This window comes from Protopterus annectens, chromosome 6.part0 (genome assembly GCF_019279795.1).
Source record: "Protopterus annectens isolate FY-2018-M chromosome 6.part0, PAN1.0, whole genome shotgun sequence".
Classification (NCBI taxonomy): Eukaryota; Metazoa; Chordata; order Ceratodontiformes; family Protopteridae; genus Protopterus; species Protopterus annectens.
In genome coordinates, this window is record NC_056737.1 from 817,611,341 (window position 1) to 817,637,981 (window position 26,641).

At 44.5% G+C, this 26,641-nt stretch overlaps 1 protein-coding gene across 1 annotated transcript in view; it reads right to left on the reverse strand.

Annotated features, from left to right (window-relative positions):
* Nucleotides 1–26,641, reverse strand: part of HIF1A (hypoxia inducible factor 1 subunit alpha) — a 1,533,321-nt gene that overhangs the window by 1,343,145 nt on the left and 163,535 nt on the right. The window contains exon 3 of the mRNA XM_044074492.1: nt 10,527–10,669. Within this exon, the coding sequence (XP_043930427.1) occupies nt 10,527–10,669 (143 nt within the window). The remainder of the gene's footprint in view (nt 1–10,526; nt 10,670–26,641) is intronic.

Here is a 26,641-nt window from a genome sequence, read left to right on the forward strand (position 1 = left end):
ATTGCAAGCAGGAAAGCAGTTTTCCACGATAAGAACTGTAATTCTGCTGTTGCTGCTGGTTCGAAAGGGGGAAGTGTTAACTTTTCCAGCACAAAGTTAAGGTCCCATGTAGGCAAAGGTGGCTTCCTTGGAGGCTTTGCATTTTTAATTCCTCTCAGAAACTGCCTGAGTAGAGGATGAGAGAAGACTGGGGGATCCGTGTTGTATTCTGCTGAAATTGCTGATGCATGAATCTTAATGGAGGAGTAAGACAGGCCATTGTGGAAATGTTCTGCTAAGTATTCCAGGATGTTAGCTATGTTTGCTAATGATACATTTTCTCCTTTTGCTGCACTCCAAATGAGGTATCTTTTCCATTTGGCTGAATAAGTCTTCCTTGTGGAGGGTCTGCGAGCCTCCAGGATAATGTCTTTAACCCTCTGAGATAAGTCTGGGTTATTTTGCTTTATGTAATATTCCAAGCAGCTAGCTGCAGTGTTTTCAAGTTTGGATGAAGGATCTTGTAGTTGTTCTGTGTTAGTAGTAAAGGAACTAGAGGTAGAGGCCATGCGTGGGTCCGAGACATACTCCTCAGTAGCGGGTACCAATGCTGCCTCGGCCAGTCTGGAGCTATCAGGATGATCCTTGGGTGTTCTTCTTTGATCTTCAGTAGCACTTTGTGCATCAAAGGAAGAGGTGGGAATGCATATGCTGTCAGGTTTTCCCAACTGAAGGATAGGGAGTCCACCTTCCAAGCCAGTAGATGGTATGTCCTTGTGCAGAATTTCCTCAATTGGTGGTTGTGTGGGGATGCGAACAGGTCTATTTCTGGTAGTCCCCATTTCTTTGTAATGGTTTTGAAGATGTCTGGATGCAGCATCCATTCGTGGGCATCCGTGGTAGTTCTGCTTAAGGTGTCCGCTAGTGAATTTTCTTTTCCTGGCACAAATTTGGCCTGTAGTTGAATGTTGTGGTTCAGGGCCACATTCCACAGGTCCATTGCCATCCGGCATAGAGGATATGAGTGTGTGCCTCCCTGTTTGTTGATATACCACATGACTGTGGTGTTGTCCGTCCTTATCAGCAAATGACCTTGTTGAAGAAAAGGTCTGAATGTCTGAAGTGCCTGTTTCACTGCCAGCATCTCTTTTTGATTTATATGTAGGTTCAGCTGGTCTTGTGTCCATAGGCCTTGTATAGACTTGTCCACCATGTGTGCCCCCCAGCCTAGGTCTGAGGCGTCCGTGGTGATAGTCTGGCTTGGGTGAGGTTTGTGGAAGGGCAGACCTCTGTTCAACTGACAGGCCTGAGCCCACCACAGGAATTCTTGTTTCAGGCATGGAATTATTGGAATCTGGGCTTCTAGACTGTGCTTGTGTTGAGACCATACATTCCTTAGGTACCATTGCAACTTCCTCATATGTAGCCTGGCATGTGGAATCAATATTATGCAGGATGCCATGTATCCCAGGGCTTGCAGGACTTTCCTTGCTGTAAGCTGGTTCTGCTGTTAATGCCATGAAATAGAGTGGTAGTTGCTTTTGCTTTTCTGCTGTGAGAAATGCCATTTGATTTGATGTGTCCAGTTCTGCACCCAAGAATGTTATCCTTTGGGATGGTACCAGCCTTGACTTTTCATGTTGACTGTGTATCCCAGGGCTTGCAGTAGTTGTATAACCTTTTCCAAATCTTTTGTTAATTTGGTCTTGTTGTCCGCTTGTATCAGGCAGTCGTCCAGGTATGGATAAATTTGAATTCCCTGAAGCCTGCAATGAGCAATTACTGATGCCAGGCATTTCGTGAATACTCTGGGCGCAGTAGATAAGCCAAAGGGCAATGCTGAGAATTGATAATGCTCTGATCCTGCAAGAAATCTGAGGTATCTTCTGCAATCTGGTCGTATAGGGACGTGCAGGTATGCCTCCTTGAGATCTAGAGTCACCAGCCAAGACTCCTTGCCCAGCATGGGAAGAAGTTGCTGTAGGGTCAGCATTTTGAATTTTGGAACAATGAGATATGTGTTCAGAGCGGACAGGTCGAGAATAGGTCTCCATTGGTTTTCTTTCCTTGGTACCAGGAAAAGTCTGGAGTAAAATCCTTGCCCTTGTTCCATAGGCGGTACCTTTTCTATAGCTCTCATCCTTAGTAGGTGGTTGATTTGTGCTAGAGCATTTGTTTTTGGTTTGGTGGTAGGTTTGGCATTCCTCTCTTTTTGGCAGAGTGTGGAAGTGAAACCTGTAGCCTTTGTCTATTGTCTGTAAAATCCATTTGTCTCCTGTAATGTAATGCCAGTTTATGGAAAATAAGGCAAGCTTTCCACCTAAGGGTGCTTGCAGTTGTTCCCTGGTAGGCGGTATCAGAGTCAAGTCATTGTGTCTGTCCTGTGGGGGTGGTCGTAGCTGAATCTGTGGCAGTACTTCTCTGGTTGTTAGGCTGCCACTGACGCCCCTGTAGGCACCTCTGGATTGACCTCTGCCTCTTGGGCGCCTATTTCTGCCTCTCTGTGCTCTGGAGGTGTCTGGAAAGGACCAATTCTTCGAAGGCCAATTTCTACTAAACCTTGGAGGCTGGACCTGTAAGAAATCCTTGACTGTTTGGACAGATTTTGCTTTTCTTCCACCTTCTTTAGCACTTGCTGTGCAGGGGAGCCAAACAAACTTTGTTTCTCCATGGGAGCATCTAGAAGCTTTGACTTTACATGGTCTGGTAAGGATTGTTCTTTTAACCAGGCATGCCTTCTAATCACTGTTCCAGTCATAGCTGATCTAAAGGAAGCCTCCAGTGCATCATAGCCGCATTTTAAGGAATGATTACTGACCTGCTGAGTGTTATGTACCAAATCCTGAAGGGACTTGCGGTCTATAGGTTCAGGAGAGGACAGTTTTTTATTTAGCTGGTCTAACAAAATTCCTGATACTGAATCATGTGGAATTGACAGTTTAAGGCCCTAGCCGAAAGAGTAGCAGAAGTATAAACTTTTTTACCCCATCTCTCTAATGCTCTAGATTCTCTTTCAGAGGGGAGGGGGTTTTTAGCAGAGGCAGCTGCTACAGCTTTGGGGCCCTGTGAAATGGTTTCAGGATCTGCAATAGGAGCCTTATACAAGTGAAAGTGTGTGTCCGGGACCCTGTAATATCTGTCGGGCTTGGCAGGGGCCGGGGGAAGAGAGTCAGGGGCAGTACAAGCATCATCATTATAAGCATCATCAACAACTGTAAGTACTGGAGGAATGGCTAAAGGCCTATGCTGTGGTAAATGTAAAAAAGTCCTTAGCCTTTTCCTTGAATCTGAAAAATCCTGGCCCTGCCATTGAAAATGCTCTCTCATAGCATGCAAGGTTTCCCCAAAAGAAAATTCCTCAGGAGGAGAGGCAGAAGGAATGGAGTCTTCTGCAGCAGAATCCTCATAAGGAGAATATGGGCCTTCTGGAGGACCTGAGTTTTCTAAATCATCCGAGGAATAGTCTGTAGAAACAGGATCCGGGGGCTCTGCTCTAGGCCTCTTCTCTGAAGGGGGTTGAGAGGCCCTGTCTGGGTGAGGTTGGGATCCCCTGATCAAAGAAATGAGATCCTCAGCCAAGCTGAGCATTTGGGAACTGGAGGTAGGCCTGTGTGAGGGGGGTTTAGCAGGAAAGGCCTTAGAAGATTTAGCTGCTTTAGCCCTAGAAAAAGCCTTGATAGACATAGATGCAGGGGGCCTAGCAGCTCCACGTGCAGGAGTAGATATGTCTAAAGGAATAGTATCTGATAAATCCTGGGAGCCTGCTACAGCAGGGGTAAGTTCAGTAGCGGATTCAGCCATGCTGTGTGAGGCCTCGGCTATCGGAGGTAAGCCGGCAAGGAAGAACCGAGGACTCGGTTTCGGCCGAAACCGAGACACTCGCGGTTGGCTTAACCGTGGTTTCGGCCGAAACCGCGGACCGCGAGTGTCGGTCCTTTTCCTTACGCTTTTTAGCTAATTGTGAAGTCGGGGTCTCCGACGGCATTTTGTAAGCAAAAGCGGGACCAAAAAACTCCTCTGCAAACTCCGACCAACGTCTAAGTGTCCGTCGGTTGAAGGAAGCACAGGCTAGACAAGCTGATACGTCGTGGTCCGGGCCTAAGCAAGGAAGGCAGTAAGAGTGGAAATCCTTATGAGGTATTTGTTTCCCACAAGTTAAACAATTATTTACTTTTTCTGACATCGGCGGAGGCAAGAAAGAGTCCACAACGGGGTACTTAGCTTTTTAGAAGTCTTCGGTAGTAGAAATCTCTGGATCTGACCGACCGGCACTTGCGAACAGCTTCTGCTTCGGGCACCGCGCGGCAAGAAAGACTGAGGAAAATGGCGTTGGCTGATGCCTTTATACCCAATTCACAGCAGCTATGACGTCGGGTGCGACATCAGCCGAGGCCAGACCCAGACTTTGGAATCCGGCCGACCGAAAGGCTGCCTGAGGCAGGACAACCCATATGTTAGGACTGCAGATGCATCCTTGAAGGACATCAGCCCAAAGCACACTTCTGCCACCCCGCCCCCCATGTCTGCCAAAAGTTGTATATCTACAAATGTCAAAATTCTCCATGGAAAGGCCAAACACATAAAAAGATAATGCAAGTTACTAAAAGGGAGCAAAACTGTCACTGGGAAGCTGGGGATGGGCTTGACTGTGAAGTCTGGGGATAACAAAAAAAAAACAAAACCTACAATCAGAGAGAAATAACAATAGCCAACTCACTCCATTGTACAAGTAGTAAAAAGTACAGTTTTGTACCTACCATAAATGTAGATGTCCGATAGGTATGCATCTGCAGTCCTAACATATGGGTTGTCCTGCCTCAGGCAGCCCGTCGGTCGGCCGGATTCCAAAGTCTGAGTCTGGCCTCGGCTGATCTCGCACTTCACCCGACGTCATAGCTGCTGGGGTATAAAGGCATCAGCCGACGCCATTTTCCTCAGCGTTTCTTGCCCCAGATGCCAGGTGCCCTCTAGGAAGGCTAAATTTGGATAAATGCAAATAATTCCAAACAGTATAAAGCAAAAAAAATATATATATACATATATACATACAAACAAATACACCATAATAGATTCCCCCAGCTAGCTAAAAGAGGGGTAAGTACCCTAGGAATACCACAGAGGGGAAGGAGGGTGGGTAATCCTGACTGCAGATGCATACCTATCAGACATCTACATTTATGGTAGGTACAAAACTGTACTATGTCCTTCAAGGATGCATCTGCAGTCCTAACATATGGGTAGAATACCATAGCCAAACTGGGGGAGGAGGCACCTAAGATAAAGATGGTGTAGTTAAGATCCCTTGCAAAACAGCAGTTGCAAAACCTGCTAGGGATCTGGAGTATAAAGGAAGATTATAATGCTTCGCAAATGTATGCACGGAGCTCCAAGTAGCAGCTTCTAAAATGTCTTTGGTAGCCACTCCTCGTAGGAAAGCTGTAGTGGTGGCTGTAGCTCTTGTGGAGTGAGGCCTGATATTTTCAGGAGTTGTCTTTCCATGAAAAGAGTAGCAAAATCTAATGCAATTTCCTATCCATGTTGAGATTGTTTGTTTTGAAATTGCTTTTCCTTGCACTCCTGTTGCATATGCTACCAGAAGCTGGTCAGTTTTTCTGTTGGTCTTAGTTCTGTCCAGATAGTAGCGTAATTGTCTGTGCACATCCAAGGTATGTAGTAGTCTTTCCCCCCTGTTCTGTGGGTTGGGGAAGAATGTAGGTAAATGAATCGCTTGGTTCAATGATACCCTGGAGACCACTTTTGGCATAAAAGTAGGATTACTTCTCAGAGACACTCTATCCTGATGGAAGATAAGGAAAGGCTGTACTGCCATTAATGCCTGTAACTCAGATACCCTTCTTGCTGAAGTGATTGCTAGCAGGAAAGCAGTTTTCCAAGATAAGAACTGTAAGTCGGCTGTTGCTGCTGGTTCAAAAGCGGGAAGTGTTATTTTTTCCAGCACAAAGTTGAGATCCCATGTAGGTAAAGGTGGTTTCCTTGGAGGCTTTACATTTTTGATTCCTCTCAAGAACTGCCTGAGTAGAGGATGAGAGAAGACAGGAGGATCCATGTTGTACTCTGCTGAAATTGCTGATGCATGAATCTTAATGGAGGAGTAGGACAGGCCATTGTGGAACAGTTCTGCTAAGTATTCCAGGATGTGTGCTATGTTTGCCAATGAGACATTTTCTCCCTTTGCTGCACTCCAAATGAGGTATCTTTTCCATTTGGCTGAATAAGTTTTCCTTGTGGAGGGTCTGCATGCCTCCAGGATAATGTCCTTAACCCTCTGAGATAAATCTGGTTTATTCTGTTTTATGCAATATTCCAAGCAGCTAGCTGCAGTGTTTTCAAGTTTGGATGCAGGGTCTTGTAGTTGTTCTGTGTTAGAAGTAAGGGACATACAGGTAGAGGCCATGAGTGTGTCCGAGACATGCTTCTCAGTAGCGGGTACCAATGTTGCCTTGGCCAGTCTGGAGCTATCAGGATTACCTTTGGCTGTTCCTCTCTGATCTTCAGTAGGACTTTGTACATCAAAGGAAGAGGAGGAAATGCATATGCTGTCAGGTTTTTCCAGCTGAAGGAAAGGGAGTCCACCCTCCAGGCAAGTGGGTGGTATGCTCTTGAGCAGAATTTCTTCAATTGGTGGTTGTGTGGCGAGGCGAACAGGTCTATCTCTGGCATTCCCCATTTCTTTGTTATGGTTTTGAAGATATCTGGATGCAGCATCCATTCGTGAGCATCCGTGGTAGTTCTGCTTAAGGTGTCTGCTAGTGAATTTTCTTTTCCTGGTACAAATCTGGCCTGTAGTTGAATGTTGAGATTCAGGGCCAAATTCCACAGGTCCATTGCCATCCGGCATAGAGGATATGAGTGTGTACCTCCCTGTTTGTTGATGTACCACATGACTGTGGTATTGTCCGTCCTTATCAGCAGGTGACCTTGTTGGAGGAATGGTCTGAATGCCTGGATTGCATGTTTCACTGCCAGAATCTCCTTTAGATTTATGTGTAGATTCAGCTGGTCTTGGGTCCATAGGCCTTGTATACACTTGTCCTCCATGTGTGCCCCCCAGCCTAGGTCTGAGGCATCCGTGGTGATGGCCTGGCTTGGATGTGGTTTGTGGAAAGGCAATCCTCTGTTCATCTGACAGGCCTGAGCCCACCACAGGAATTCTTTTTTCAGTCATGGAATTATTGGAATCTGGGCTTCAAGACTGTGCTTGTGTTGAGACCATACATTCCTTAGGTACCATTGCAACTTTCTCATATGCAGCCTGGCATGCGGGATCAATATTATGCAGGATGCCATGTAACCCAGGGCTTGCAGGACTTTCCTTGCAGTAAGCTGAGTTTGTGTTGTTAATGTCATGAAATAGACTGGTAGTTGCTTTTGCTTTTCTTCTGTGAGAAAAGCCATCTGAGTTGTTGTATCCAGTTCTGCACCCAAAAATGTTATCCTTTGGGATGGTACTAGCCTTGACTTTTGAATGTTGACTGTGTACCCCAAGGCTTGCAACAGTTGTATGACATTTGCCAAATCTTTTGTTAATTTTGTCTTGTTGTCCGCTTGTATTAGGCAGTCGTCCAGGTATGGGTAAATTTGAATTCCCTGAAGCCTGCAATGAGCAATTACTGATGCTAGGCATTTCGTGAATACTCTGGGCGCAGTAGATAAGCCAAAGGGCAATGCTGAGAATTGATAATGCTCTGATCCTGCAAGAAATCTGAGGTGTCTTCTGCAATCTGGTCGTATAGGGACGTGCAGGTATGCCTCCTTGAGATCTAGAGTCACCAGCCAAGACTCCTTGCCCAGCATGGGAAGAAGTTGCTGGAGGGTCAGCATTTTGAATTTTGGAACAATGAGGTATGTGTTCAGTGCGGACAAGTCGAGAATAGGTCTCCATTGATTTTCTTTTCTTGGTACAAGGAACAGTCTGGAGTAAAATACTTGGCCTTGTTCCATGGGTGGTACCTTTTCTATAGCTCTCATCCTTAGTAAGTTGTTGATTTGTTTTTGAGCCTCTGTTTTTTGGCTTGGTGGAAGGTTTGGCATTCCTCTCTTTTTTGGTAGAGTGTGGAAGTGAAACCTGTAGCCCTTGTCTATTGTTTGTAAAGTCCATTTGTCTCCTGTAATGCAATGCCAGTTGTCGGAAAATAAGGCTAGCTTTCCGCCCAGGGGTGCTTCCAGTTGTTCCCTGGTAGGCGGAACCAGAGCCAAGTCATTGCGTCTGTCCTGTGGAAGTGGTTGTAGTTGCAGCTGTGGCAGCACTTCTCTGGTTGGCAGGTTGCCACTGACGTCCCCTGTAGGCACCCCTAGATTGACCTCTGCCTCTTGGGCGTCTATTTCTGCCTCTCTGTGCTCTGGAGGTGTCTGGAAAGGACCAATTCTTCGAAGGCCAATTTCTGCTACACCTCGGAGGTTGGACCTGTAAGAAATCCTTGACTGTTTGGACAGATTTTGCTTTTTCTTCCACTTTCTTTAGAACCTCCTGTGCAGGGGAGCCAAACAAACGTCGTTTCTCCATAGGAGCATCTAGGAGTTTTGATTTAACATGGTCTGGTAAGGATTGCTCTTTTAACCAGGCATGCCTTCGAATCACTGCTCCAGTCATAGCTGATCTAAAGGAAGCCTCCAGTGCATCATAGCCACATTTTAAGAAATGATTACTGACCTGCTGTGAGTTATGTACCAAATCCTGAAGGGACTTGCGGTCTATAGGTTCAGGAGAGGACAGTTTTTTTATTTAGCTGGTCTAACAAAAATTCCTGGTGCTGAATCATGTGAAATTGACAGTTTAAGGCCCTGGCCGAAAGAGTAGCAGATGTATAAACCTTTTTACCCCATCTCTCTAATGCTCTAGATTCCCTTTCAGAGGGGAGAACGTTTTTGGCAGAGGCAGCTGCCACACCTTTAGGGCCCTGTGAAATGGTTTCTGGGTCTGCAACATGAACCTTATACAAGTGGTAGTGTGTGTCCGGGACCCTGTAATATCTGTCAGGCTTGGCAGGGGCCGGAGGAAGAGAATCAGGGGTAGTACTGGCATCATTATATGCATCATCCACAACTGATAGTACTGGAGGAATGGCTAAAGGCCTATGCTGTGGTAAGTGTAAAAAAAGTCCTTAGCCTTTTCCTTGAATCTGAAAAATCCTGGCCCTACCATTGGAAGTGTTCCCTCATAGAGTGTAGGGTTTCCCCAAAAGAAAATTCTTCAGGAGGAGAAGCAGAAGGAATGGAGTCTTCTGCATCAGAATCCTCATAAGGAGAATATGGGCCTTCCTGATGGTCTGAAATATCTGAGTCATCCGAGGAATAGTCTGTAGAGACAGGTTCAGGGGGTTCAGTCCTAGGCCTCTTATCTGGAGGAGGTTGAGAGGCCCTGTCTGGGTGAGGTTGGGATCCCCTGATCAAAGAAATAAGATCCTCAGCCAGGCTGAGTATCTGGGAACTAGAGGTAGGCCTGTGTGAGGGAGCTTTTGTAGGTAAGGCCTTAGAAGATTTAGCTGCTTTAGCCCTGGAAAAGGCCTTGATAGACATAGAAGCAGGGGGTCTAGCAGCCCCACGTGCAGGGGTAGAAATGTCTAAAGGAATAGTGTCTGACAAATCCTGGGTGCCTGCTTCTGTAGCAGTAATTTCAGTAGCAGATTCAGCCATGCTCTGTGAGGCCTCGGTTATCGGAGGCATGCTTTCGGCCGAAGGAAGAACCGAGGACTCGGTTTCAGCCGAAACCGAGACACTCGCGGTTGGCCTAACCGTGGTTTCAGCCGAAACCGCGGACCGCGAGTGTCGGTCCTTTTCCTTGCGCTTTTTAGCTAATTGTGTAGTCGGAGTCTCCGACGGCATTTTATATGCAAAAGCGGGACCAAAAAACTCCTCTGCAAACTCCGACCGACATCTAAGCGTCCGTCGGTTGAAGGAAGCACAGGCTAGACAAGCTGATACGTCGTGGTCTGGGCCTAAGCAAGGAAGGCAGTAAGAGTGGAAATCCTTATGAGGTATTTGTTTCCCACAAGTTAAACAATTATTTACTTTGTCTGACATCGGCTGAGGCAAGAAAGAGTCCCCAACGGGGTACTTAGCTTTTTTAGAAGTCTTCGGTAGTAGAAATCTCTGGATCTGACCGACCGGCACTTGCGAACAGCTTCTGCTTCGGGCACCGCACGGCAAGAAAGACTGAGGAAAATGGCGTCGGCTGATGCCTTTATACCCCAGCAGCTATGACGTCGGGTGAAGTGCGACATCAGCCGAGGCCAGACCCAGACTTTGGAATCCGGCCGACCGAAGGGCTGCCTGAGGCAGGACAACCCATATGTTAGGACTGCAGATGCATCCTTGAAGGACATCATGGACATTCTCGGAATTACATGCTGATACAATCATTAAGACACTAGAAAACTGTCCTAGATAGTTGGAAGAGAAGACTACACTACAGCACAATATTTTGAAGGTGCATTAGCATTAAAACTAATAACCTGCACAAACTCCCCTGTGTACAATTTGACAGTGTTAAAATGAAATGGTGTAAGTTGTATCAAATATTCTCTTACCTGAGTAAGTCCTATGCACCTGTTTACATTTTCAGAAAGATAGATCATATCTCCATCCTCTGTGAGCACCATAACAAACCCATCTAGGGCTTTTAAATAAAAGCTGTTCAGCTGCTTGTCTGACTCATCATCTTCAATGTTAGCTATAAGAAGCAAAAATATTAATTTTTTTTCTATTATTATTTAACACTGCTATTAATTTGGCAAGTTTCTTTTTTTAAGAATCATTTTCTAAAACAAAAGTACTGAGAGAGAGACACAGTAACTCTGGATAAGTGAAAACACAATCCGGCTGTGACTGCAAACACTTGCAACTTTATTTCCACATCCATGTGACTGAAAAAATCTCTTAGGCTAATTAAAACTCTGCATTTGGGTTTGAATCACCCCTTTCTAACTGGGTAGACACACATAGATCCCTCCAGTTCTATTCTGCCCTACATGGAGAAAAAGCTCACCTGACAGACCTTGTCACTAGAATACAAATGCCTAAACACAAAGGGAGAGGTTGGATTACAGCAAGGAAAATGTAAGTTATGTACTTACCAGAAAATTAGACCTATCCAGTCCTGGAGATTGGAAACAGACTGGTCCCCTTAACATTCTCTTGCTCGGCAACACTCCTTCCCTGTTCCATAAACCTCTGCAATCAGGAAAAGATCTCCAGACAGTCATAATAAATAGCCAGTTAAATCCCTAACTAAAGCTAATAATACAATACAATGGCTTTAGGAACTCTTAAGGAAATAATCAGACCTTTGGAATTCCTAAAAATCCCTTCAGAAGTGCCAGTTTGGAGGTGGAAGGTGGACAAGGTTATTCAAATATCCTAGCAGTTACTAGATAAACTTAATGTTCTGCTAAGTACATAGATGACATTTACTCTGGTCCTCTCCTGAGACTGGACACAGCTGGACAAGGTCTATCACAGCAAGTGGAAGAGATTTTCTATTTGGTCCATGTCGAAAGGACTGGACCCTTTTTCTGCTCCTCTCACTTCCATATTAGAATTCTTATTTGAACTTTTCGACAGTGGCTCCAGTTACTCCACCTTCAAAGTTCAATTTCAGATTTCTACATAGGGCAAAATAACATCTCCATAGCTTCCTTAAAAACCTCATGTCTTTTTTAGAGGAACTTTTCTTCTATGGCCACCTGTTAGGGACCCAGCCCCCCCCCCCCCCCCCCGAGTATTACCATCCTGCTCCAAGCACTAACTCAATCCCCTTTGAACCAGCAACCACAGTAGATTTAAAGTTCTTAAATTGAATGACAATCTTTCTAGTGGCTGTTATGTCAGACAGATGGAGTTTGGAGTTAGGCCCTTTCCTGCAGAGACAGTCTCCTCGAGAACTAATGCATCCTTTCTTTTTAAGGTGGCATCAAAAATAAACTTAAGTCAATACATCTACCAGTCTTTTCCCACAAATTACATATGCTGGACGCTCACTAGCAACTCAAGTTCTACCCTCCGAGGGTAAATCTTTACAAAATAGCAGCTGAACTGTACATTTATGGAGTAATAACTATAGCTTCCTTTTTTAATAGATCTGATAAGAAGGTAACCACATGGAAAATAAATGCAGAACAACAGTCTATATATTCTGTTTAGTACCCCAAAGAGTGAACTTCTTCCATTTGCCATTGTAAATTTGTTGTCTTTGAGATGTAATTTAGTTATTACACTGACTACCTCAGAAGGAAGCGGACTGTCCTGAACCATGATTAGAAGTGGGGAAAATATACAGTCAAATGAAGGGTGCAGATGTCAAGGTGGGGAAGCATCAATGGATGAGAAAGTAGACAAGGGTTCTGCAGAAACAATCTTCTCTCAAGCTGAGGCCACAGCAAGGAAAACCATATCTGGCTAGGACAGAAAGGGACTATGAGAACAACCTTTGCTCTGCAAAGTTTGGCTTTCTGGAGGAGAACATATAGAGGAAACCTAGGGGCCTAGTGTGGAAGAAAGTGTCTCGGTGAATGTCCTTCCTAAGGAACAATGTTGAAGAAATCGTTGTATTTGGTGCTGGGTGATGAAGCAAACAGAAATTTAATACAGTCTTGTCATTTCTCAAATATGCTGCAAGCTATCATCATATTTGTGAGACCATTCATGTGGGATCTAAATTTGTCTGCTCAACTTGTCCACAATCACAGTGGATGCCCCTGGTTTATGCTTTGCTATAAGAAAGTGATGTGATGTTAAGGCCCACTCCCAAACCCTCAGTTTCTCTGCACAGGGGGTAAGATTGTGTTCCACTTTGCTTGTTTATGTACCTTACTACTGTCGCATTATCCGAGTGAATGAAAATTGCACCCTGGGGAAGCAGTCCCAAAATAACTTAAATACTAAGTGAACAGCTCTCATCTACAGCATGCTGATGTACAATTTGGCCTCTTGTGTCATCCATGTGCCTTGGACCCTTCTATGTAGATAATTTCCTCCTTTCCTATAATGGACTCATCCACTGTTACCATTGCAGCTGGGGATGGATCCAGCTAGAACTCTGCCACGTTGATCTTGATTGCCAAAGAAACACAACCGAAGTAAGTGCTACCTCGCCATGAGAAGCTTTTTCTTAGTGGGGGGCTGCTATGACCTGGTCATCTAAGTAAAGGTAAATCCTTGTTCTGAGTAGTTGCATGTGGGCTGCAACAGGAGTTGTGCATTTGGTAAACAGATGGGCTTCTGTGAAAGTCATAATTTCAAGGCTCAAAACTGATGATGACCGTCTCTCACTTGGAAGTGCAGGACTCTCCTTGATATTTTCGTTGTTTTGATGTGTAGGTGTGCATCTTGGAGATCCAAAGAGCACACCCAGTCTTCTGCCTGCAAGCACATTAGTATGGACTGCACAGTGACCATTTGGAATAACTCCTTCTTCATGTATTGATTTAGTCAACTTATGTAATATCTGGGTCTGATATCTTGTGTCTGGCAACACCTCGCTGACATTTATGTGCTTTTGTCCATCTGTCTTGAGGGATCCACAGAGCCTGCATATTTACCCCTTTGGAAACTTCGTACCCAAGCCAGGTCTGATGTATTCACAGGAGAGTTGGAAGGAAAAATGGAAGCCCTAGACTGCAAGAGATCTGGTCTACCCACCATGGGGGTACATATGCTGAAGCCGGATTGAACTGCCATACCACTGTATTTTCCTTGTATAGAGTCTGGCCTGGGGGAAGCATTACAATCATCAATACCAGAAAGAACTACAAAAACAACTGTACTGTGGAGGATGGCTCTTACCATGGTACAATGTAAATGACAACTAAGGAAACAATTATAAGAGTTGTTTAAGATGGCTCCTTTTTTCCATACCTATTACTGTTGTAACACATCTTGACTACTTCTCATGTTCTTTTTATTACATGACTCGCATTTTATTTCACATCCATCCATTTTACCTGTTGAATTTTTAACTCTGCACTAATAATTTCATTCTACAGATGTCCACAGCTTTTGATAAGGTCAGGTATGTTACTCTTTGTCCCTTAAATCGTCATTTCTTATACCACAAATTATTCTAAACCTCACTGGTAAATTATTCAACTCTCCAAATTCACAATCCTCCACATCACTATTTAGTAGAGTAACATACACGGCTATACTCTTTGTAGAGTAATATGGTCTTGTAAGAAAAATGGTGAATAATCACACTACTTCCAGGATTACAATAATTCATAAAGTTCTAACTGCCACTATATTATCCTTCTCTTCAAAAAATGTAAAAAAGTGTTTCTACTTTTTCCGCAATGGTATGCGGAAACTGTAGCACATTGAAGTTTTTCAAGTTTCTTCACTAATCCACTCACAATGAGGAATAAACAAAAAGTTATGTACTAACCAAAACGATGCATCTATGTTGTCGGCTTTCATCCTTCAACCTTTGGGTTTCGGAGTGGACTTTTGAACACTTCTTAGACTTTGAATCAATAGCTCAGGCTCCTCTCCTCAACGTACAAAAAGGAAACAATCTATAAAATGTCTACAGACATGACAAGAAACATATCTGGAGCTAGGGAAGGGAATAACTGAAAGGGGAAATACCAGGAAACCATATGAAAATCTTCTTCCAGTGGATGAGGGAATGAGGGAGGATAGGATGGTGGGCACACAACCTTTGTATCTGATATTGTCTTTTTTGTCTGTTCAACTTTTGGTATAGTCCCCAGCTAGTATCAAACCAGGGTGGTCTCAAGAAGGATATTCTGCAGTACGGCAGAAAGTACAGTTGTGTACCTACCATAAATGTAGATGTTCGAGTGTATTCACTGTTGCACTCATTACACTTGGGTTATCCTGCTGGCAGGCTACCCGCAGTCGGCCTGAATTCCAAAGTCCTGGTCCGGCGTCAGTTGCTGTCACCTCTTCCCTGACGTCAGTGCGCCAGGGGTATAAAAGATGCAGCCGACACCATTTTCTTCAGTTTATCTTGCCCCAGATGTCAGGTGCCCCCAAAATGGTAGGCTAAAAATTCTGCTCATAAAAAAGCATGCACTAACATAAACATTACCTTCATCTACAAGCAAATACACCACATAGGTTGTATAGAACACAGAAGTACAGATAACTCCCAGCAATGAAGGGGGGATGGAGGGAGGGTAACCTGGACTGCAACAGTGAATACTCTCGAACATCTACATTTATGGTAGGTACACAACTGTACTATGTTCATCGTGTTTCACTGTTGCAGTCATTACACTTGGGTTGAATCCCAAAGCTGAGGTCGGGTGGCTGGGCCTAGATAGAATTAGGAGTGGCTATGAGGCCCTGCAGAACTGCAGTGGCGAAGCCTGCTCTGGATTTAGAGTAAAGAGGTAAGTGGTAGTGCTTTGTAAAAGTGTGCACTGAATTTCAAGTTGCAGCCTCCAAAATGTCCTTGGTTGGTACTCCTCTGAGGAAGGCTGCTGAAGTGGCTGCTGCTCTGGTTGAATGTGGCCTAATGCCCTTAGACACTGATTTGCCATGTTGTGAATAGCAGAAACAAATGCAGTGGCCTATCCATTTTGAAACAGTCTGCTTTGAAATAGCTTTTCCTTGCGATCCTGCAGCATATGCCACTAAGAGTTGCTCAGTCTTTCTGAAGGCTTTAGTTTTGTCCAAGTAAAAGCATAGCTGTCTGTGTATGTCCAAAGAATGCAGAAGTCTCTCCCCCTTATTCTGTGGGTTTGGATAAAAGGTAGGCAAATGAATGGTTTGGTTAAGAGCCACACTGGACACGACCTTAGGCATAAATGTTGGGTTTGTCCTTAGAGAAACCCTGTCCGGATGGAAAATAATAAAAGGTTCCACAGCCATTAGTGCCTGTAACTCTGAGACTTTTCTTGCTGAGGTTATTGCTAGGAGCAGAGCAGTTTTCCATGATAAGTATTTTATCTTAGCTGTATTGGCTGGCTCAAAAGGAGGCAGTGTGAGCTTTTCCAAGACAAAATTGAGGTCCCATGCAGGTGTTGGAGCTCTCCTTGGAGGTCCTATGTTTTTGGCCCCTCTGAGGTACTGCCTTAGCAGTGGATGTGAAAAAATAGGTGGATCCGTATTGTAATGAGTTAAAATGGCAGAGGCATGGATCTTAATTGATGAGAAGGATAGGCCTTTGTCCAGCATCTCAGTTAGGTATTGTAAAATCCGAGGAATATTTGGTACAAGCGTGTCCATTCCTTGTGCCTGGTTCCAAGCACAGAATCTCTTCCATTTTTCTGTATAAGATTTTCTGGTGCTGGGTCTCCTGGCCTCCAAAATAACATCCATAACTGCTTTAGAGAGAGGTGTGTTCTGAATGGTTACATTAGGTTACATTATCAGCCATGCAGCCAGATTTAGGGTTCTGAGTTGGCTGTGCAGGATCTGAATGTTTTGTTGGGTCAGCAAATGAGGAATTTGGGGTAATGTCCAGGCTGGGCCTTGAGACAAGCTCTTTAGAATTGGGTACCAATACTGGCGTGGCCAGTCTGGGGCAATCAGTACAATTTTTGGCTTCTCTTGTCTGACCTTTAGGAGTACCTTGGGGAGGAGAAGCAGTGGAGAAAAGGCATATAGTGTACGGGTTTTCCAGCTAAATGATACAGCATCCACTTCCCATGCTTGTTTGTGTTAAGTCCTTGTGCAGAATCTCTGTAGTTGGCAGTTGTGCGGGGAGGCAAATAGATCTATGTCTGGGCATCCCCATTTCCTTGTTATCATGCTGAAGACTTGTGGATCTAGTTTCCACTCGTAAGGATCTTTGAGATTTTTGCTTAGTTCGTCTGCCAGAGTATTTGTCTTTCCTGGCAGGAATTGTGCTTGCAGGTGTACTTGATAAGTCAATGCTGTGTTCCACAAAGTCATGGCTTGTCTGCAGAGGGGGTACGAATGTGTGCCTCCCTGCTTCTTTATGTACCACATGACTGTAGTATTGTCCGTCTTTACCAGCAGTTGTCCTGGATGAAGCAGATCCTTGAAGGCTGTCAGGGCATTCTGAACAGCTAATATCTCTTTTTGATTGATATGAAGATGCATTTGGCTTGCTGGTCATGCTCCCTGAATACATTTTCATGCCATGTGGGCCCCCCAGGCATAATGTGATGCATCTGTTGTTAGTGTCTGCCTGGCCGTGGGTAGAGTGAATGGCTGTCCTTTGTTGTGGTGACAGGCCTGTGCCCACCATCAAAACTCCTGTTGCAGGCAGGGAATGAGGGTAATTAATGTTTCCAGGCTGTGGCAATGTTGAGTTCAAACATGTTTCAGATACCATTGTAGTTTCCTCATATGCAGTCTTGCATATGGAATTAGTAGAATGCAGGATGCCATGAAGCCCAAAGCCAGCAGAATTTTTCTTGCAGATAACTGGGTCTTTGTTGCCAACATTTCGAAGTAAGAAGTCAGTTGCCTTTGTTTGTCTGGCGTGAGATAAGCCATCTGGGCTGTTGTATTTAAGCTTGCACCCAGGAATATTATCTCTTGAGAGGATACAAGTTTTGATTTATTTTCGTTTACCGTGTACCCTAGGCAAATTAGTAATCTATTTACAAACGCCAGAAGCCTCAGTAGAATATCTTTGTTCTCTGCTTGAATAAGTCAATCGTCCAAGTAAGGGTATATTTGAATTCCCCTTTGTCTGCAAAAAGCAATTACTGGTGCCAGGCATTTTGTGAAGACCCTGGGCGCAGTAGATAAGCCAAAGGGCAGTGCAGAGAATTGGTAGTGCATTGATCCAGCTATGAATCTGAGGTATCGTCTGCAAGACTGTCTGATTGGGACATGCAGGTATGCCTCTTTTAGGTCCAAAGTTACAAGCCAAGCCTTCTTGCCCAGCATGGGCAGAAGCTGCTGAAGAGTCAACATTTTGAATTTTGGAACGTCCAGAAAAGTGTTTAGAATAGACAGGTCCAGTATTAGTCTCCAGGCTTTGTCCTTTCTGGGTACCAGGACTAGTCTTGAGTAAAATCCTTGTCCCTGCTCTTGCGGTGGTACTCGCTGAATGGCCCTCATGTCCATGAGGGATGTAACTTGCTTTTGTGCCTCTGCCCATTGATTTTGTGGCAGGTCTGGTATACCTTTTGCCTTTGGCAGGGTGTGAAAGTGGAACCTGTAACCCTGGGACACTATATTAAAGACCCATTTGTCCTGGGTGATTATATGCCAATTTTGTGAAAAAAGTGCTATTTTCCCCCTAAGGGGGCTGCCAAAAGATAAGTACTTGGTACTGGCAGAAGAAAGTCATCGGGACTGTTTTCTATATGGCTGTGATTTGTCTTCTCCACTTTTGGAGGTAGAAGCACCCCATTGTTTAGGCCTGTATGAGCCTTGGGGCTGTGATCTGCCTCTTTGTGGCCTATCTGACACTGGAAAGGACCAGTTCTTTGAAGGCCAGTTCCTGCTAAATTTGGGTGGTTGTACCTGTCAGAAATTCTTAACTGTCTGCATAGATTTCGCTTTATCCTCCATTTTCTTCAACACATCTTCTGCCTTAACACCAAACAAAGTATCATGCTGTAAAGGAGCATCCAATAGTTTTGCTTCAACATGATCAGGCAGATGTTGTTGCTTTAACCAAGCATGCCTTCTAATGACAGTACCCGTAACAGCGGCCCTGCAAGAGGCCTCCAGTGAATCAAAACCACATTGCAAAGTATGCTTTCCCACATGTTCAGCTGCATGCAATAAATCCTGCATTTCCTTGTTATCTGGACATTCAGAATTTGTCAACATTTTCTGTTTTAGCAGTGACATTAAATATTGCTGATATTTAAACATATGAAACTGACAATTTAAAGCCCTTACAGCCAAGGTAGCAGAAATTTAAACTTTTTTCCCCCATCTGTCCATGTCCTAGAATCCCTATCAGAGGGGACAGGGTTTTTCGCAGTGGAAGCCTTGACCCCTTTGGGACCCTGAGATATAGTTTCTGGGTCAGCAGCAGGGTTTTTATATAGAAATTTGTGGGAATCTGGAACCCTGTAGTATCTGTCTGGCTTAACCGGTGCAGGGGGTAAAGAGTCAGGAGACAGGCTGGACTCTGAAAATACATCATCTACTATGTTTAGAACAGGTGGAATAGCAAGAGGTCTGTGTTGAGGTAGTAAAAGAAAGTCTCTGAGCCTTTTCTTAGATTCTGAGTAATCTTGGCTCTTCCAGTGAAAGTGCTCCCTCATGGTATGAAGGGTTTCCCCAAAAGAACAATCCTCAGGAGGAGAGGCTGAAGGAATACACTCTTCAGCATCAGAATCCTCATAGGGAGGAAGGGAGTATCCCTGTTCAGAAGAGGAGTCAGAGGAAATGGAAACCTGATCTGAAGATTCATATTCTGTCTCTTGCCTAGGCCTCTTATCAGGAGGGGAATGGGAACCCCTGGTCAAAGTAATTAGGTCTTCGGCCATTTTAAGCATCTGTTTTTTAGGCATGGAAGTCTGTGCAGGAGAATGCTGCACTTGTTTCTTTGTCTTTAGAGCTGCTTTAGTCTTTGCCTTTGAAGCTGAGGTTGGCTTTACATATAACTGTGTAGGTCTGAAAACACCCTCAGAAGCCGATGCCTGCTCAGCGGCTCCAGACCCATCTGAGGGAATAGTTTCCGAGTGTCCAATACATTGAGTATCCAGAGGCCTAGTCGGCTCCACGTGGGAGTCAGAAGCGGCCTGTGGCTGAGGTAGCGGGCATCAGGGGCTGCGAAACCGCCTCACTGAGAACCGGCGACTGGCCTCATGGAGGTTTCGTCATCGGTTTTGGACCTCGGATGCCTGTCCTTTTCCTTGCGCTTTTTATAAACTCCGGTCGTCGGCTGTTCTGAAGGCATTATATAATTAAATCTTCAGCCAAAGTAATAAAAGGCAAAATCGTACCAACGCTTAATAGTACATTGGTTAAATCTAGCACAAAACCGACAGCTAGCAACATCGTGATCAGGTCCTTGGCAAGGAATACAGTAAGAATGAAAATCCTTATGAGGTATTTGCTTCCCAGAAGAAATACAACTGTTAACTAACTTTTTCTGACATCGGTCTGGAGCAAGAAAAAAGTTTCCCCAACGGGGTACTTAGCTTTAATGAAGACTTCGGATCTGAAATTCGTTTTGAAAATCTCAGGAGTCGGCCGACCGGCCCTTGCGAACTGCTTTTGCTTGGGGCACCGTGCGGCAAGAAAAACTGAAGAAAATGGCGTCGGCTGCATCTTTTATACCCCTGGCGCACTGACGTCAGGGAAGAGGTGACAGCAACCAACGCCGGACCAGGACTTTGGAATTCAGGCCGACTGCGGGTAGCCTGCCAGCAGGATAACCCAAGTGTAATGACTGCAACAGTGAAACACAAACATCTGGACACTGTCCTGTTCCTAGAAAGTATATCCAACTTGTAATGAGCACTGAAGGTATGAACAATGGACTAAATATCAACAGCACAAATGTCATCTATACAAGCTCTGGATAAGAAAACGTAAGAAATGGAGACTGACCTTGTGGAATGAGCTTGTGGTGTTCTTGATAAACACAAACCCTTATGTTTATAGATATAAGAAATACATTCCGTGAGCCATTGGCCCATATATTCCTCTTTATTGGAGAATTTTGGGAAGAACACTGGCATAGTAATTGACTGGTTAAGGGTGAATTCAGAAGAAAGGATGGATTGGTGCAAACAGAAACCCTGTCTTTATGCAAAATGATACACGGTGACTGGCAAGATAAGCTTGAAGTTCTGAAACTCTTCTAGCAGATGTAATGGCAACTAGAAAAATGGTTGTCCAGGACAAATTTTAAAGGGATGGGAGGTTGGCGTAATGGTTAAGGCGCTTACCTTAAAAAACACAAGGTGCAGGGTTTGATTCTGACATGGGGTAATTGGCTAGGCTTAAAATGGCCCATAAGGGCAGTTAGTTTAGTGCTAACCTATGAACCTAAATCAGCCTTTGTTGTGGGTTCAAAGGGAAACTAGGATGAGGCCTGGAGAAGAATCACTAGGTCCCAAGGTAGGGGAGAGTCCTTCATAGGTGGCCTGAGCAAAAACTTACATTTAAAGAAGGCTTTGTATAATCAAAGGGGAGCCAAAGACAAACTATCTTTGCATACATGAAAACTGGAGATTGCAGCAAGCTGTACCTTGACTGTAGAGTAACTTGTTCCATTATAAAAATAGAAGCCAGAACTTCTACAACTGCTTGAATGGACAATGCAAAGTGGTCTAGATTTATTTTGTTAAGCCACATAGAGAATTGTTTCCATTTGCTCTTGCATATCTTCCTAGTGAAACTTTTTGACAATAAGAAAGTATGTGTAAAACCTAGGAAGAAAGCCTGGACTGTCCTTCAATGGAATTGGAGAAACCATGCAGTCAACCTGAGGGCTTGTACGTCTGGGTAAGGTGGCCTGAAGGGGTGAAAGATCCGGAAGGGGATTCAGAATCCAAGAAGGATATATCATATGAGGTCAGAGGAATGGGACGACATGTCGAGGCCAGAATGGGCAATGAGGAACATTTCTGCTCTTCCGTTAATAAACTTTTCATGTAAACTTTGATATGAAAGATGTTGGAGGGTAGGCATAAAGGAGTCTTGGGGGCCAATTGTGGATCAGAGCATCCCTCAGAACCCCCCCCCCCACCAAGAGGGATTAGGGCAAAAACCTGCTGCATTTGGAATTTTGGACAGAGGAGAACAGGTTGCAACATGGCTGGGTCCATTAGCAAAAAATATTTTCTGCCACTAAAAGGCTGAGAGACCACTCATGAAGCCTAAGAATAGATCTGCTCAGTCTATCTGCTGAAACGTTGGGACTTCCCTGGAATTAGTGATAAAAGAAAGAGGATGGAAAAGATTGCCCACTACCACTCTCCCACTGCCTCCCAACAAAAGGGGTAAGAGTTCCTCCCTGTTTGTTGACGTACAAGACACTGATATATTGTCCATAAGTATAGCAATTGTCCCTTGAGGAAGGATGCCTTGAAATGCCTGAAAAGTTACAAGGAACTTTCTAGGACGTTGATGTGAAGATTAGCCTCTAAGGGGGGGGACCACGTGCCTTGAACCATCTGTCCTAGGCAATGCACCGCCCACCCCAAATGTGAAGTGTCTGTAGTCATGACCTTGGGCAATGGAAGAATAAAGGATAGGGCCCTTCGAAACATCTGGTGGCTGGATCCCCAGGATACATGCTGTCGGCATAGCTTTGTGATTCGAATAGGAGATGTCATGGGATGTTGATTCATAGACCATCAGACTGCAAGAGTCCACTGTAGTACTCTCATGCAGTATCTTCCTAAGGGTAGATGGGTTATAGAGGCCAACACTGACCCCAGACGTTGAGGAAGCAGCCTGGCTGGTGGTGGATGAGTACATTTTTCACTTGAAGCTGTAATTTGGACAATCTGTACTGAGGAAGCTGAGCTACTTGAGAAAATGTTACCAGGTAAGCCCCTATGATCTCCAGGGATTGGGTATGTAAGAGGTGAGATTTTTCGTAGTTGACTGTGATGCCCAAGTGTAGACATAAATGCAGCAGATAGTCCTAGCACGAGTTAGTAGAAGCCTGGTGGGAGCCATGAGGAGCCAGTTGTCAAGGTATGGAAATACCCAGCATGCCAGCAATCTCAAGTAAGCTGCAACCACTGCCACTCATCTGGTGAACCCCCCGGTGGGGGGGGGGGGGTGCTATGAGAAGACCAAAGGGGCATGGCTCTGAATTGAAAACAAGTGGCTCCCAGCCAGAAGCGAAGGTATCCCCTGGATAGTCTGTCTGTTTTTATGTGATAATACACATCTTGGAGATCTATCGAGCACATCCAATTGTCCTTCCTCAAAAGAAGGATAGACTGAACTGTGACAATTTGGAACTTGAAGTGTTTGACAAACTGGTTCAAGTGGTTTAGGTCCAATATTGGCCTGAGTGCGGTATCCAGTCTTCTTTGGAATCAAACTGGATCTTGAATAAGTTCTGAATCTTCACTGGTCTGGTGGGACTTCTTGGAGGACTCTTTCTTAGCAACTTTTCTATCTCTGAGGCTGCTTTCTTCTTCTGATATGGAGGTATGTCAGGACTCTTTCATGTGTAAATGGGTGGAGGAAGTGAAAATGGAATATAATAATCCCTGGTAATTAATACCTCTACCCAGACATCTTTGGTGATGGACATACATGCTACCAGATGCAGAGATAAGCACCCTCCCAACTGCCTCCAGAATGCAGCAGTCAGGCAACTATTCAGAGGTGGTGGAAAGGCTACTCAGTAAAGGGGCTTCTAAAGCTTTGGTTTGGCAGGGCCCCCCCTCCGAGTGGGCACTGTCTACTATTAAGAGTCCCCCTCTCCACTTGGGGTCTAGCTCCATAGGAGTCCTGATAGAAGCCTTGCAATTTCTGGAACCACATCTTTTTACACTTTCTGGTTTCTAGAGAAGGTTCTCGGAGGAGTAGACAAAAAAAGATGTTATGTACTCACCATAACGTTCCATCTGAGTAGTTACACTTCATTTTTCTGCAACCTGTGGGTACTTAGATCCATATCGGATCCGAGCTGGCAACTTTTCAAGCATCGGCTCCGAGCTCCAAGCACCTCCCCCTTACCCATAACCCATTATCACTTCCTACCTTCCCTCAGAGCGAGTTTGCCACTACTCAAACTAATCAGCAACTCAACTGACAATAAACCATGAGCAGGTTCGGGGGAAGGTTGCAGAAAAATGAAGTGTAACTACTCAGATGGAACATTATGGTGAGTACATAACTTTTTTATCTGAAGTAGTTAACTTCATTTTAACTGCAACCTGTGGGACAGAGTCCCCAGCTACTCAAACTCCTGGGAGTCCCTCATAGAAGGATATTCCTGAGCAGCGCAGAGCCGAAGGTTGCTCTCCCTCTAAAAACCAAATACAACTTATAATGAGAAATAAAAGGTATGTGACCTTGCCCAAGTTGCTGCCTCACAAATGTCGTCCAATGAAACCCTAGACCAAAGGGCAGCAGAAGTCACCATGGATCTGGTAGAATGAGCTTTAATAGGACCAGATGGGGACAGACCTTTGTCCTTGTAAATTTGCAAAATACATGGTGAAATCCATCTAGCTACGGAAATCTTGGAGATGGCTTTACCCAAAAAGGGTTTAGAAAAGGACAGAAATAACTGGTCAGACTTACGGAAGGGCTTTGTTCAGTGTAAATAAAAACAAAGTTGCCTGCGAACATCTAGTAAATGCAGTTTATATTATCCCTTGTTCTGAAAATTTGGAAAGAAAACAGGCAGGTTAATTGTTTGATTAATGTTTGACTCAGAAGCCACTTTTGGCAAGAAGGAAAGGTTTGTGTGGAGAAAAACTCTGTCCTTATGGAAGATCAAGTAAAGGGACACGGCAGACAGAGCCTGAATCTCAGAAACCCTCCTACCTGACATAATGGCCACTAGAAAGGCTGTCTTCCAAGATAAGAACTTCAAATCTACTGATGCTGCAAGTTCGAAGGGGGGAGCACTAAAGCCCGGAGAACCAAGGTAAGATCCCAGGGAGGAAAGTACAGTTGTGTACACTTACCATAAATGTAGACGTTTGAGTGTATTCACTGTTGCAGTCATCACATTTAGGTTATCTGCTTGCAGTAGCCCTCAGTTGGCCTGATTATCAAAGTCTTGAGTCCTGCGTCGGTTGCTGTCTCATCCTCCGTGACGTCAGGTAGTCAGGGGTATAAAGCATGCAGCCGACGCCATTACATCAGTTTTTCTTGCCTGAGACGTCAGATGTCCCCTAATGGAAGCAAATTAAAAAAAAAAAATATATATATATATATATATATATATATATATATATATATGTGTGTGTGTGTGTGTGTGTGTGTGTGTGTAAGTATATGTGTGTGTATATATACACAAGGTTATACCTCCAACAAAAAAGCAAATACACCAAAAAGCTTTTAAGCATAGTAAAGGAGAGCAGAGGTATAGCCAAAAGAATTCAGGGGGCTGGAGGGAGGGTAACCAGGACTGCAACAGTAAATACACTCGAACATCTACATTTATGGTTAAGTGTACACAACTCTACTATGTTCTTCGTGTTTCAATGTTGCAGTCATCACGTTTGGGTAGATTCCCAAAGCTAAGGTTGGGAGGAGGAATTTAGATAGCATTAGGACCAGCTATAAGGCTCTGCAAGACTGCAGTGGCAAAGCCAGCTCTGGATTTAGAGAAAATTGGCAAATGGTAATGCTTGGTGAAAGTATGTAGAGAACTCCAAAGTAGCAGCTTCTAGGATGTCTCTGGTAGGGACACCTATGAAAAAGGCTGTAGAGGTAGATGCAGCCCTGGTTGAATGGGGTCTAATACCCTGTGGGATAGGTTTTCCATGGTGCTTATAGCAAAAATTAATGCAATGGCCTATCCATTTAGAAATGGTTTGCTTTGAAATAGCCATCCACTCTGTCCCTGCAGCAAAAGCCACCAGCAGTTGTTCAGATTTCCTTTGAGGTTTAGTCCTGTCCAAGTAAAATCTAAGTTGTCTGTGCACATCTAAGAAATGCAGTATCCGTTCTTTGCTCTGTGGATAGGGAAAGAAAGCTGGCAAATGAATGTACTGATTAACAGACACACTGGATACCACCTTGGGCATGAAGGATGGATTGGTCCTGAGTGACACCCTGTCCACATGAAAGATGATGAAAGGCTCCACTGCCATAAGGGCCTGTAATTCAGATACCCTTCTTGCTGAAGGGATTGCTAAAAGGAAAGCTGTTTTCCAAGAAATAAATTTTAACTCTGCACTTGCAGCTGGCTCAAAAGGCGGTAGAGTGAGTTTCTCCAATACAAAGTTAAGGTCCCAGGCAGGGGTTGGAGCTCTCCTGGGTGGTCTTAAGTTTTTGGCCCCTCTGAGGAACTGCTTCAGCAGTGAGTGAGAAAAGAGGGGTGGTTCTGTGTTGTAATGAGCTGAAATGGCTGAGGTATGGATTTTAATGGTGGAAAAAGACAGGCCCTTTTGAAGTATCTCAGTTAAGTATTGCAAAATCTGAGGTAAATAAGGCGCTGCTGTGCTCATCCTTTGAGACTGATTCCAGGCACAGAATCATTTCCATTTGTCAGCATAAGATTTTCTAGTACTAGGTTTTCTCGCCTCCAAAATGACATCCATCACAGGTTTGCTGAGGGATGCTAAGGGGGAATTTAAATGATCAGCCAAGCTGCAAGATTCAATGTTTGGAGCTGAGGGTGCAGAATTTGGTTCTCCTGCTGAGACTCCTGTTTGACTTTTAGTAGAACTATGGAGAGCAGAGGCAGAGGGGGAAAGGCATAGACTGATAGGTTTTTCCAGCTGAAGGACAGAGCATCCACTTTCCAGGCTTTTTTGTGAGGAGTTCTTGTGCAACATTTGTCCAACTGGTAGTTCTGGGGTGAAGCAAAAAGATCTATGACTGGGCTCCCCCATTTGCGTGTCAACATGTTGAAAATCCGTGGTTCCAGTTTCCATTCGTGGGGGTCCATGTGATTTCTGCTTAGTTCGTCTGCCAAGAATATTCAGCTTTCCTGGCAGGAATTGATCTTGTAAGTCTTACTTGGCAGCTCAAGGCAGTGTTCCACAATGCCAAGGCTAGTCCGCAGAGGGGGTAGGAATGTGTACCCCCCCCTGCTTGTTTATGTACCACATAACCGTGATGTTGTCCATCTTTACCATTA